General features: G+C 35.6%; 2 protein-coding genes across 2 annotated transcripts; both read left to right on the forward strand.

Annotated features, from left to right (window-relative positions):
- Nucleotides 1-1,933: 1,933 nt before the first annotated feature.
- On the forward strand, nt 1,934-9,143 carry LOC107420414 (putative E3 ubiquitin-protein ligase LIN-1). Its single transcript, XM_025074629.3, has 16 exons — nt 1,934-3,458; nt 3,572-3,629; nt 3,764-4,141; nt 4,272-4,363; nt 4,523-5,806; nt 6,150-6,294; nt 6,413-6,670; nt 6,769-7,078; nt 7,177-7,289; nt 7,375-7,494; nt 7,604-7,735; nt 7,839-7,961; nt 8,036-8,146; nt 8,268-8,411; nt 8,525-8,776; nt 8,897-9,143. The coding sequence occupies exons 1-16, from the start codon at nt 2,524-2,526 to the stop codon at nt 8,912-8,914; spliced, it is 4,473 nt and encodes a 1,490-aa protein (XP_024930397.3). The 5' UTR covers nt 1,934-2,523; the 3' UTR covers nt 8,915-9,143.
- An 834-nt stretch (nt 9,144-9,977) lies between these two features.
- On the forward strand, nt 9,978-14,043 carry LOC107420408 (uncharacterized). Its single transcript, XM_048475150.2, has 13 exons — nt 9,978-10,217; nt 10,345-10,435; nt 10,564-10,759; nt 10,838-10,928; nt 11,238-11,273; nt 11,412-11,510; nt 11,694-11,824; nt 11,914-11,962; nt 12,080-12,169; nt 12,250-12,303; nt 12,536-12,601; nt 13,499-13,596; nt 13,679-14,043. Exons 1-13 carry the CDS (start codon nt 10,140-10,142, stop codon nt 13,743-13,745), a joined length of 1,146 nt encoding a protein of 381 aa, XP_048331107.1. The 5' UTR covers nt 9,978-10,139; the 3' UTR covers nt 13,746-14,043.
- Nucleotides 14,044-14,295: the final 252 nt, after the last annotated feature.

Consider the following 14,295-nt stretch of genomic DNA (forward strand, 5'->3'; position numbering starts at 1 on the left):
AGATTGGATTATTTTATACTGTGTGGTCCAGTTTATGATATTATTTTTTTACGGATTCTGAATTAACTGGGAGGGTTCAAGGTTGACTTGTCATTTTTGACTTATGTTGACACGCCCTCTAAGCTAAACAACTTTTAATCTGGATCCTTGATCAATATGACAGATTTTTTTTATTTTTTTATTTTTTAATCGGTGTCTGAAGAAATCGTGCTATTCACACAGCTAGCTCATCTATCGGTTCGATGAACAGTGGAGATTATCACCGTCCACGTGTACGATGCTGAATGGACCTGGATTCAAATGAGGGACTTTTAATTTTAAATAAAGGACGGTATGGCTTGGCCATTGGAAGATTTACTTGTGGCAGAGACCAATTACGCGATGTCTAAATCTTCGGCGCAGCACATCAATCATGGACCAGACTACCAGCTACCATGACCAGCAAAAGAAATTGGCCACTTTTTTTTTTTTTTGGGTTAACAAGAAATTGGCAACCTTTTGGTCTTGAAGAAATGAAAAATTATGGGATACTTGGTAATGTATATATGTTTTGGAGTAAAAATTTGTGTATTTTGTACTGGTGGACTAGGAGGAGTCGTTTTCGATTGTGGTCTAAGGAAAATAGCGTTGGAAGACATGCAGTATTGAATATTGATTGCCGCTTGTATGAGGCACTTGGATGCCAACAAACTACTGTTGAAGACGTGATGAAAATTCAATGTATAAGCTGCACCGGAAATTTCAAAAATACCTTCCTAAGCATATTTGTTTATACGAGGATTTGTTATTTAGTTTGTCTTTTGAGCATTGACTTTTGTTTCTTTTGCATTGGGAAAATAGTTACAATGCTTAATCAAGTAGACTCCAAAGATTATATATATACACTCTTATTGAGTTTCTGAGCTACGTATTGTATAGCATAAGACCCATCATAATCATACCTTTTGTGTTTTTGCATTTTAATTTAATTGTCTGATCCGTAATTAAGTAAATATTTCAAAACGAATAACAATAATTTTCGGATTCTTTTGGATATTTAGAATTACAACAAAGTTCCAATTCATCTATATTTCATTTATTTATATTGCTTGCAACCTTATTATTATTGCCATAGTAATCTAGAAATTTTAAGCATTTTCGATATTGCATGGAATTAATTAATATACGCATATCAAAATCACAATCATTGTGCACTCAAAAACAAACAAAAAAAAAAAAAAAACCATTGATTACTATAATTAGCTCCCACTATTAACATACAGTTCTAAATCCACAATGTGGGACGACAATATAAGTGACACGGAAAAAAGAAAAGAAAAAGAAAAAAGAAAAAGGGTCATCTCGAGCAGAAGGCCTTTTCAGAGGACGGAATTATTGAAGTTTATATCACACATTCACATTAGATCCCGATCAATGAGAGTTATTAGTACGTGTTGCGATATTTACCAAAAAATAGTCCGTGTTGCAAGCTTCGGTGGGGGTGCTGATGGAACTTTGATATGAAATATGACTTATTAGTCGGTTAGGCAAGTACCACCTAGCAGTATTGGCGCATATTCGTCCTTTTATCTAGATTTGAATTAAACAAAAAAATTTCAAAACGACGAGCTTAGGCTTTAGCAGCAAATCCGACGAAGCAAGGTCTTAATTTAGTGACCACGTGTCCACTTTTTTATTGGTCAAGAGGTCAATGGAAGGAGGAGTGTCTTTTGCCATCGGAGGCTATTGGGAGATTGGATTATTTTTATAACGTGCAGTCCAGTTTAGGATATTATTTTTTTACGGATTCTGAATTAACCGGGATGGTTCAGGGTTGACTTATGCTGATACGCCCTATAAGACTAACAACTTGTAATCTGGGCTTTTGATCAATATGACAGCTTAATTTAATACTAATGACTAAGCCAAAAAATTCACCAAATAAAAAAAAAATAAAAAAAAAAATGACTAAGCCAATAAGGCAAAATGCTCCCTTGTCATTTGTTGAAAGATTAATTAATTTTAATACCGACGTCAATAGTGATTTTAGTATTATTATTATTATTATTTTTCAAATCTTCCAGTCCACTGTTTGCTTTGATCAACTCCCAACAACATCCAAAGGCCGGCACAGCTGCTTCTATCTTTCACAGCCGGCTCTCTCTCTCTCTACCAATGGAATTGCTTTGTAAACACGGTCTCTTTACAAAGGAAATGTGGTCTAATTTTACAGTTCCAGTTTAAAGTAAAGGCTCTTCTTCAATACGGTAAGCACTTTCCTTGCACTTCGTTTTTTTAGTGATGAAGTTTTTAATATGAGATTTTAAGTCTGTGTTTTTAGAACTTTACAATTATTCAAGGACGATACTTTGTTAGAATGTTTGATTTTCTACCATATAGTAAAATGGTTTAACATGAATTGGGTTCCACGCAATTCAAATTTGGTTATTTTCCTATATTGTCTCAGCTGACAAAAAAGATGATCCAAGCACTGTTAGTAGTTTAGGTTGGAAGTTATTTGATGTTCAGATTGTATTTCCAAAGATGGCTGGAAACTATAGGTTTGCAATGGACCAAAAGGACAATGTAAGGTTACTGAATACCTCAGTTGATAGTTTCATAAGAGATAGGTTGATTAATAGAGAAAAGAGAACCCAACACAAAGAACAGTGTGCGGAGAGATTGGCAGCCGAAGATGGAAGCTGCGGCGATGACACAGAGGTCCTGTACTCTGATCAAGCCGTGTTGGCAAATTTGGACTGGGGAATTGAGGCACTTGAAGAAGCCATCAGAACTTCTAATATGGAAACCAAGCTTGCAAGATTGGACCATGCAGAGAAGATGTTGCAAGTCTGTGCCATGTTGAATTCCAATCACAAAACTGCTGGTGTTCCCAACTTCTATCTCTCTGCTTGGGCACACCTCAATCTAGCTTACCTTTGGAAATTGAGGAACAATGTTCATAATTCAGTTCTACATGTTGTAGAGATGTTTATAGTTGATCCTTTGTTTTCCCGGATTGATTTTGCTCCTGAACTTTGGAAAGATCTGTTTCTTCCACACATGGGCTCCATTGTTGGGTGGTATTCTGAACAGAGGCACAAGCTTGTCTTGGATGTGGTTCCTGATCTTTCTGATCTGTCCTTCACAACTGACTTTGATCAATTTTTCAACGAGTCTTTGATCCTTTCGATGAGACCGGATCAAGTAGATAAATTGCAAAGGCTGGAGCAACTTTATGGGGAATCATTGGATGAGAATACACGTCTATATGCCAAGTACTTTAAGGACTGCATGAATTGTGATTCTACCTCTAGCAAGAAAGTCATACCAATGTTGCCAATTGCAGAACCACCAATGACTCCTTTGCATGAGTTGAGCCGGTCGGTACCTGATTTTGTAAAATTTGGTCCTATCCTGCCCAAGAGTGCTGGGTTTTCTATATTTAAAACTAAAGATGGCACAAGAGAAACAAGCAGGTTAGTTTACATTAAAATGTATACTCATCAGAATAATTTACTGGAACATATAATTTGAATTCTCGATTCATTTGAGGCATAAAATATGTGTACTTCTTTTGTTGCTAAAGCAGAATAAATACAACTTCATTAGCCTCACAGAATTTGGAGTCTGGTAGATCGGATCCTAAGGTAAGGCCTTGAAATTTTGTTTGGTCAATTAACATTGCTATTGACAAGTTTTTTTCTAGATATTCGTTTTGCATAAGTTCTAAACCTATTATTCGGTTTTCTAGTATTTGATATGTTCTTGCTCATTATACTAGGAAGGCTTGGTGGAGGAGGATGGAGAAGATTCTGACTATGAAGCAAGTGATGCCAATGTGGATTCTGATGACAGAACTCACAAGTTGCTGCTTACTCTTGGCAGCAACAACAAGAACGAGGACATGGAAACAAGGCCAGCAGCACCACAATATAAGATGAAGAATCCGCTATGTTCTCCTACTCTATTCTCTCCAATAACTTCACCACAAACGTCATCTCCAAATCAAGATGTGCAGGCCAAAATCGAACCTGCTTCTTTATTGCGTCTCAAGTCCATACGTGTAACAGATTCCACTACTACTACCTCTTTGCCTGTATCTCCATGTGTCATTAGTGATTGCAGCATTAGTTCAGCGGAATCTGATGGGGAAGTTATAGTATGAATATAACTCAACATTTTCTTACTTTGTTTAATATGTGACATATGAATGATTAGACTTCGTTCTATTTGTTTTCTAAATTTAGAACCATGGATGGTTTTTCATTGAAAATTGCTTTGCTATTTAGGTGGTCCCACAAAGTTGCAGAAAAAACCATAGTCGACAAAGGAGCAGAAGTAGGAGTTATGAAAATTTGAGTAGCCAAGCATTGAGAAATAGGTAATTAAACACTATGTCGCCTTAAAATCCCTCCCCCCCACCCCTTCCCCCCCCCCCCCCCCTTTTTTTTTGTTTTTTTGAGTTATATGGATTTGTGCTAGCTACTACAAAGTTGGAATTGAAATTCGTTTACGTATTCAAATTCTTTGAGTTGTGTAGTTCTCCTCACGAAAATGATGAAGGAAGCCCAAGTTGCACATCATTCCCACTATCAGAGCAGCCAAATAGTAGATGGAAACCACCTAAGGATTTTGTTTGCCCGATCACTGGCCAGATTTTTGGCGACCCGGTTACGCTTGAAACAGGTCAGACATACGAAAGAAGAGCAATTCAAGAATGGCTGAAAAGGGGCAACACGACCTGCCCCATTACACGGCAACCTTTGTCTGCAACTACGCTACCCAAAACAAACTATGTTCTGAAAAGACTGATAACATCATGGAAAGAACAGTTTCCTGATCTTCCACAGGAACTATTATACTCTGAAACTCCAAAGTATTCATTTAATTACTCCCCCACTAAAGAAACCTCATTAGCCTCCACTCGCTTTACAACATTTGAATTCCCACGTAATAGGAACAATGATGAATACGTGGTCAACCAAAGGTGCAAAAGATTTACGCGACCTGTCGTATCTACGTCCCCCACCAGTGTGATATCTCGAGCTGAAGTTGAAACAATAATCAACGGTTTGAAACCCAATGTTTTATGTCTCTGTACTTCAGAAAACTTGCAAGAGTGCGAAGCAGCTGTTCTGGCAATATTCAAATTGTGGAAAGACTCCAAGGGTGATGTTGGGGTTCATTCTTATATATCTGAGCCAACAATTGTTAATGGGTTCGTTGAAATTCTCTCAGCTTCTCTAAACAGAGGCATTCTGAGAACGTCAATTTTTATTCTGTCTGAGCTGATATTTACAGATGAAAATATTGGAGAAACTCTCACTAGTCTAGATTCTGATCTTGATTGCTTGGCTGCTTTGTTAAAAAATGGGCTATCTGAGGCTGCTGTTCTTATATACCAGCTCAAGCCAGCGTTTGGTCAGCTTGCTGCTCATGATCTTATACCATCCCTTGTGCAACTAATATTGAACAAAACTGAGGAGCTGAATGATCTTCACTTTATTATGGAACCGAAAGATGCTGCTATAGTACTGCTTGAACAGATTCTAATTGGAGGAGATGAAAATAGCAGATCCATTAACGCTTTGAGTGTTATTTCTGCAAAAGGGATTCCTGCTTTAGTCAAGTGTTTGGATAGGGTAGAAGGAAGAAGTTCCGTAGTTTCCATACTTCTGTGCTGTATGCACGCTGAAAAAAGTTGTAAGAATATGATAGCAAATAGAATTGATCTGTCTCCTGTGCTCGAGTTATTTCACGCTGGAAATGATTCTGTCAAAGGGATATGTGTAGGATTTCTATCTGAGCTGGTTCAGTTAAACAGGTACCAACTCTCTTTTGTCTTTGAGTGATATTGAATCCTTTTCATTTCTCGTTAAAAATTTATTCTAATATTTACTTTGTATTCACTTTCTTTTCTATGATATTTTTATTCTATTTCTTGTTGTTGCTTCCAAGAAAAGATGATTACTTATGTCAAAGACTTTACCAATAACAATAATCCAATTTCTGATAAAACTCAAACTTTCAAAAATCCATTGAAGCTAAAAATCAGGTTAAGAACATGTGTTAAATGGGTATATATTAGAATTAGGATCTTAGGTTAGTTTAAATTAGTATATATTATTTTATTGACATGGAGTTATATTCTTTTCATGATGGTATAGGAGGACACTCTGCAATCAGATCTTGCAGATAATTAAAGATGAAGGAGCATTTAGTACCATGCATACATTTCTTGTATATCTTCAAATGGCTCCCATGGAGCAACAGCCTGTCATTGCTTCTCTTCTTCTTCAGCTTGATCTCCTGGTTTGCCTTTTTAATATTCTTCTATAGAAATAACCATAAAAATTAATTAAATGTTGATAAAGCCTTCTGATATCTAGTAGGCCTTTCAAACATAGATTATACTTTGGCATTTTTCCAGGTTGAGCCAAAGAAGATGAGCATTTACAGGGAAGATGCTATAGAAGCACTAATTGAAGCACTTCGGAGGAAGGACTTCTCTAATTCTCAAATGATGGCTTTAGATGCCTTGTCATCTCTTATAGGGCGTATGACCACTTCAGGTGATTCATATGCTGAAGCGTGGCTACTCAAAATCGCAGGGTTTGATCAACCTTACAATGCTTTAATGAAGGCAGAACAGCTTAAGAATCTTGACAATGATTTTACTGAAACGATGGTTAGCTTTTTTCTTTTTTAAGCTTTTTGGTTGTTTTGAGACCTTGTACTCGTTCAATTTCAAATTGGTTTCAGTTGTGAACTTAAGTCTTGATGCAGGAAGAAGAAGAGAAAGCTGTAACCTCTTGGGAGAAGAAGGTTGCTTTTGTTCTTTGCAACCATGAAAAGGGCTCTATCTTTAAAGCCTTGGAGGAATGCCTAAAGAGTAGTTGTCTAGAAATGGTCAAGTCTTGTCTTGTCATTGCCACGTGGCTAACATATATGCTTTCTATACTTCCTGATACTGGTGTGAAAGTTGCTGCACGAAAGTGTTTGCTTGAAGAATTTGTAAGTTTTCTCCAATCATCTAAGAATCTGGAGGAGAAGATTCTGGCAGCCCTTGCTTTAAGATCTTTTATGAGTGATCCAGGTAAGTTTTGAAGGCTAATTGCTGCAAACAAACATTGTCAATTTCTCTATATTATTATTACTTATCTCCAACTTTCAAATTTTTAACTGCACCCAAAGCTCTAGGAGTTTATGCTAAATGCATATACAAAACCTTGAGAAAGCTTAAGAGGCATTCAGTCGTGGTCACTGATATAATGAAAGCCTTGATGAACTTGTCATCTGTCGATGTAGTAAGTGGAGTGGGAAACTTTCTTATTCAATTAAAGCAAATATCAAGCAAACAAAATTATTAACTATTTATGTTCACCTATGTAGACAGAGTTGTGGAGTTGTACTGAACTGGTTGAATTGGACTTATGTACGAATGGAGAAGTTCTGTCATTGCTGCATCTAAAAGGTCGGGTTTTCAGCAGCCATTCTGATGGAACCATAAAGGTGTGAATCTAACTCAAATTCTCTTTAAAAAATGTGACATTTACTGTTTCTACATATTAAAGTTGTTGATTACTTTGTTCAGCACCAATGCTTTATTTCTTTCCTCTAGGTGTGGGATGCAGGGAGGAGGGTATTAAGGTTGATCCAAGAGGTTCGCGAGCACACAAAGGCAGTCACATGTCTTTATGCTTCAACTTCAGGAGACAAATTATATAGCGGTTCCTTAGACAAGACAATTCGGGTAAGTCAATCTTTAACTTGCTATGCATTTTTTCCTCGTGTAAACAATTGTCTTAATGTTCTTTATAATTGAGATGAGAGTGTGTGACAAATATGCTGATCAGGTCTGGACAATCAAAACCGAAGAAATTCACTGTGTTCAAGTTCTTGATGTGAAAGAAGCAGTATATGAATTAACAGCCAACAACAAACTAGCGTGCTTTATCTCACAAGGAACTGGAGTTAAGGCAAGTTGGTTCTGCCCTTGCAAAACACATGTGCAGTTTAACATTAAAAATTTCTAAGATTTTGATTGCCACAGATTTATGATTGGTCTGGGGCTCCAAAGCATATAAACTTCCACAAATACGTAAAATGCCTTGCCATGACAGAAAATAAGTTATATTGTGGTTGCTCCGGTTACAGCATCCAGGTAATAAACATTCTTCTTCATATATTGAACTCAGTTATGGTTGGATCAAGAAATTGTTCAATTCTATTGCTTTGAAAATTGATCTTCATCAGCCTTGAAACTTTGTTTGGAAAAATGGCAGGAGGTGGATTTGTCCACATTTACATCAAACACGTTCTACTCTGGTACAAGAAAACTGTTATGGAAACAAACCATACATTCCCTTCAAATTCATGATGGTTTTCTCTTCGCCGGTGGTTCATCAGTAGATACAACAGCAGGAAAGGTACTCGACAAACATTTGTCTTCTCTCATTTTATAGCAGAAGTTGATGATTATAATTCTATAAAGCTTGTACTGCCTTCTTTCTTTCTTACCTTTGTCAATTGAAATTGGAAGATATTCTCACTCACAACCAAGGCAATACAAGGAATATTGTCGACTGGATTCGATATCCAACGCATAGCCATAAACAATGATTTCATATTTACAACCACAAAATGCGGTATGATTGAGGTTTGGTTAAAAGAAAGATTCACAAGAGTTGCTTCCATCAAAATGGGTTGTGGGGGACATGCAAAGATTACATCTTTAGCCTCAGATATGGATGGAGAAATGCTCTTTGCTGGTTCCTCCGATGGAAAAATCCAGGTTAGTTAACGCCTAGCCATGCAATGATACGAATGACCATTAAACATTAAACATTGGAAAGTTGGAGATTTTTCTTTTTCTCACCGCTATTTATTTTCTCTTTGAATTTCTTGTTTGCAGGTTTGGGCTTTAGAGTAGAAAACATTGCATTATTGCTATATCACTTTTTGTATGCCAATTTGCTTAGGCAAGCAATGTATTCTTCCATGAATTGCCCTTGTACACCTTCTTCACATTGTTCTTAATTTTGTAGGCGTTGGTTGTAGAAATATAAATTTCCAAAATTGTTTTATTTAGCAATGATGGACATATACCAATAATATTTTTGGCCATTGCATGTGGTTCGATTTTAGCAGTCCAAATGAGGAAAACAATTTTATGGGCATGTTGAAGATTTAAAATAAATGATAGTTTTGATAGAGTTGCAACTGTAAACAATATAATGAAAAGATATCAGAATATGGTACATATATATATATATATATATATATATATATATATATATATATTTATAGAATCCGATTCAATAGTGTTTTATATAAAGAATAACGTAAAATTATAAGTGTTTAACATAAAGAGTAATATGAAGTTATACTTTTTCAGCTTTTGGATAGTCAAGCTCAAATTAAGTGTTATAAGAATTTAGATCGTATCAATAACTGATTTAAAATTATATTTATTAATCATCTATTCTTAACAATATTTATTTTCCTAAATAAAAATTTAATATATCATTAAATTTATATTTGTATTATTTTTAAATTTTTAAATTTATTTTTGGATGTGATTTCATGGTCATCAAAAATAAATCTTAATTTACTAAAATGAACATTATTGGAGACCAACGAACATTATTGAATATGTCAACGAAGGAGTAAGAATCCATGCTTTGTAAATATAAAAATAATATATATATATATATATATATATATATATTCTTTTAAATAGAGAAGAAAATCAAATTATTTTAAATCTTCAAAAGAAATAAAGGGCTTTAGACTTATATTAATGAATATTATTTATATAAAAATATTTTTGATTAAACGAGTTAAAAAAAAAAAAAAAAGTTCGTTAAGGTTACAGACAAAGTTGGGCCTGTTTGAACTGTTTATAAACAAAGAAGCCATTTTCCATTAGAGCCCATCCCCTTTCGACCGTTATGAAGTAGTAGTGTTGGGCCCTTGTTACAAATGGACGGCTCCAGTCTTGGCATCTTAACGGCGCCGTGTGCTCTTGTAGTAATTTCGTTCATCTTCATCTTCGTCAATCATCATCTTCTTTCTATAGGTTAGCGGCGCTTGTCTTTGTCCGTACCACTAGACGGAGAGTCACTGATCGCCGGTTCTCTATCTGAAGCAAAAGCATGTCCGCCGAGAACGTCCCGCCTCTCATCGCGGCTCAGCTAAATTACCTCCTCAACCATTTTCCGCTTCCCGTTAAGGTGGTAACCCTCTAAAAACCCTACCTGTCCGCTACGTTTTCAACAAATTAATTATAACCTTGCTTCCTAATTTTCGCGGAAAACAAACGGAAATTTATCCTCAGTTTTGAGTTGATTTTCTTTGCAGATTGAGCAGATGTGGTCCGGCAGCAAAAACTACCCTGGAATTCTTGATCGGTTCACTTTAGTCGTCCCCTACTGTCTAGACTTTCTCAAATGTAGGTTAATTTTGCTTTCAATTTCATCGTTCATCTTTTTCTTAAACTTTTACTTTTATTTTTCTTAGAATATTTTTTTTTTTTTGGCGGTTTTTGGCTTAAATGAAAGAGAGGTTGATTTGCTTTAGGGGATCTTATATACGATGCGGAGTTACCAATGTGCGCACCCGATATTATATTTGGAGCGGAGGATGAGACTTTTCATCAATTTGTTGCAAGGGGTGGTGTTGATGGAGAAGGGAATTCAAAGTCTCCCAAGAACTGTTTGAGCGATTGGAACAACAAAGACCCTATGCGGCTAATGGTTCTTGTTCAACAACTCAGGTTAGGGTTATTTTTAAATTTTCTTATAGCAAATGCCCAGCATGATATTGAATAAGATGAGATTATTTTCATGGATAGGGATCTATACATGTCCTACCAGCGGAGGCGAGTGGGAGAAGTTGACGACGATAGATTGAAATTTGAAATTAGCACAATTGTATCTAGAGAGGTAATTTTTGATCTCTTGCACGCCTTGCAAACTTTTGGTGCTTGTTGTTGGACAAAATGATGACGCATCTGTATATTTGTAATTATGAATTAATTTTGCTTTTTCTATGTCTATATTTTGTTTTGATTTTGATGAGCGTATGTTTGTAATAATATCTCAAATGCCCCACCAATGATAAGTTGCATTGAATCACTGAGCTCTGTTAGTTGAACATAACATGAAAAAAAAATTAAAAAAAATGGAATATGTTCTGTGATGCAAACAATGCAGATAGGTTGTTGTCTTAACTCCTGTTACTATGTGATACAGGGAATAGAAATGCATATGAGTTCTGGTGTTGAAAAGGTATTTCTTTGGTTGGAACATTTATTTGTTTTCTTTTCTTTTAAAATTTGTTCTATGGGCTGCTAATTTGTGGCTATAACTTTCTTGTATGCCTTTTGATTTTATGTGTGGTTGCTATGCCTTTGAATTTTAGCGTAGCCAGAGGAGGTCAAATTTTCAGTGCCTCTACTGGACATGAATTTAAATAAGATGGTTCCTGGTTGCCCTTGGAGACATCAGCAGAAGATTTACTTACAGGTTCCCATTTCCTTTCTCTTCATTCCGTGCCCTGTTCACAACCAACCCTGTCACCCACACACAACACCCCCCCCCCCCCCCCCCCCCCCCCAAAAAAAAAAAAAAAAGAAAAAAAAAATTTCGTTTTCTCTTCTCTTTATTTTTCCTTCATCATTAAATAACATTGGCTTCATGATAATGCAGGTTGTATACCCTGTTGGGAAAAAATATGTTTCCACGCCTTCTCCTCCTCGACTAAAATTACTTTCGACTTCTGAGTTGAAGACTTTATTTTCTATAGAAGAGGTCAAACTTCCTTCATGGTTGGACGGAATGTAGGTCAACCATATATCCAATTTTTCCTCTCTACCATATTCTTGCAGTTTTCTTAGACGATTCATCATATTATTTTCTTCTTTTGAAGGTGCATGGCTGAATATCTTCCCCATTTGGAAGAGTCTCTTGAGAAACAGGTCAGCAGCATTTCTTCTTTTTATTTTTATTTTTTATTTTTTTTTATGCCCATGTGGTTTATTTATTTTCACTTTATGCATGGATGTTTCATATTTCAAATGGTTTTTTAATGATAGGTCTTAGAGGCAGTTTCCTTAATTGATGTCAGAAGGCGCTTTATTGAGGCATCAGCTCTTCCATTTGGAAGACCAATAGAAGCTGATCCAGTATGCATTCCCCGTCAAATGTTATTTGCACATTTGTTTGAATTGCAAGTCTAATTGGTTAGCTGTGACTTTGTTAACAGGTTTTTTGCCGGAGGGCAACATTTCTTGCTGCATCAGGCGTATTCACATTCCTGGTATTATAAAATTATTAATTCACTAGACTTCTGAAATGGATTTCTATAGGCCAAAGCATGATTTATTGAATTGTATTTTTCGTGTTGAAAATTTCAATTTTCTGATAATATGTAATGCATCCTAATTTGCATTTGTCTACAATTTATTGTTTTTCTGTTAGGTTTGTGTTTCATTTGATGAATTTCTCCATTATGCAGTTACTGATGATCACATTCTGCTTTTTTACTATAGGTTCACTTCTTCATCTCTACCCAATTTCCAAAGCAACAACCAACTCTGATGCTTCAGAGTTCTCAGGTAGATGTTTCTTCTTCAAATCATATAAACTTTTGCGTTGTTTTCTATTGTTATCCATGTAAATTAAACATATTCACAATACATCTGTATGGTATCCCTGTATGCATGTTATGGATGAAAGTTCAAGCATTCAGAGCACTGAATTCTTTAAAAGTATTTTCTTCAGTAGCTTTGAGTAGTCATGCTTATGGGAAAGTAAAAATTAAAAGAAGGTTTTTAAAAAGCCCATTTACTTTTAGTATCTACTTCGTGCTATTGGAGGCATTGGGTTCAGATGCCAGCTGGTTTTTCCATCCTGGTTGACATTTTTATCTACGAGTTTGGTTGGTCCAGGTATAATTAATCTTTGCTTCTAAGATTAGAAAGGTTAATCATGAACTCTAGGTAATTGAAAACTGAGTATTTTTACCTGTTTACAAATGCTAAAACATGGTAACATTGTTTAACTACTGTCGTCGTTCTTGTTGTCAGCTATCATGATATGACTCCTTTTGCTTAAAATTATGCTCTTAGGACGAAAAAAAAGATGACATTATTAGTTACACCTTTCACTATTCAGTGTCACTTGACAATGAATATTATTCATTCCTGTTGATTTGGTAGTGGTAACTGGGTTGGCATATCTTAGACAATTTTTTGTTTGAAATTATTACTCTTTGCCCAAAAAATGAACAAGTATCAGGTTGTGTCTGCAAACCATTAGCCTGGATACTTTTATATTGAAAAATGTATACTCAACTTGATAGATAAAACTGTCTTAAGAAATCATTAAGTCATTGGTATTTGTTTCAGAAATCTCTTTTCCAAAACTTTTAGTTCCTCTTTTGTTGTCTTTTTGAGCAAAAATAGTCTAATAATTTTTACTCGTCTGGGTTAATATCCATGTAAATGCTGTAGCATTTCAACTCCCAGGGGGCACCAATCAAGTCGCCTCATCTGAATGAGTATCCTTGGAGTCCAAGATGGGAACCATTACAAATGGCTGAGCGGATTTTGTGAGTGTTCAAATATACTTTCAACTGTAGACTATTTTCTTATGTGGAATTGTGCTGATGTGATATTCATTTCTCTTTTTAGTGAATTTTTGGTGGATGAGGCTTTGAGCTTTAAGAGGTACTGCAACGAGGCACATCACCAGCACTAATTTCATCAATGGGCTTTTTTTTTTTTTTTTTTCCTTTTCAATCGGTCACAATTTCATCAACGGCTGATTTTGTTATTCTATGTCCTCACCGTGTACCAATCCAGTTGTGTAAAGCTGCATAAGGGAAACTCATATTTGCAATTATTCGAATATGAAAATGGATCAAAAGGAAGAGTTGTCATTTGTATATTGTTTCCGGTCGTTGATGTGTTCCTCTGCTATAGTAGCATGGTAATGTGGACGCTCAATCGGAGAAAAAGCTCACCATGGTTATTGCTGAGCTGTATGAATTTTTTTCTTTTTTCTTCTTCTTTTTTTTTTATTTGTGTGTGTGTGTGTGTGTGTGTACAAGAGGCTAAAAATGTATAATTGATTATATCTCTATTATGCAAAATATACAAAATGAATTAGAAATCCAACAAACGAGCAGAACATGTGTAAACCTGCATTAATTAAAACATTGGTGTTTCGAGGTTGATGAGCTGTGTGGATCCAGAACGAGGATCTGCAAGTCCATATGGGGGGAAAAAGAATCCTTCAATAATTCAAT

This window comes from Ziziphus jujuba, chromosome 5, assembly GCF_031755915.1.
Source record: "Ziziphus jujuba cultivar Dongzao chromosome 5, ASM3175591v1".
Lineage (NCBI taxonomy): Eukaryota > Viridiplantae > Streptophyta > Magnoliopsida > Rosales > Rhamnaceae > Ziziphus > Ziziphus jujuba.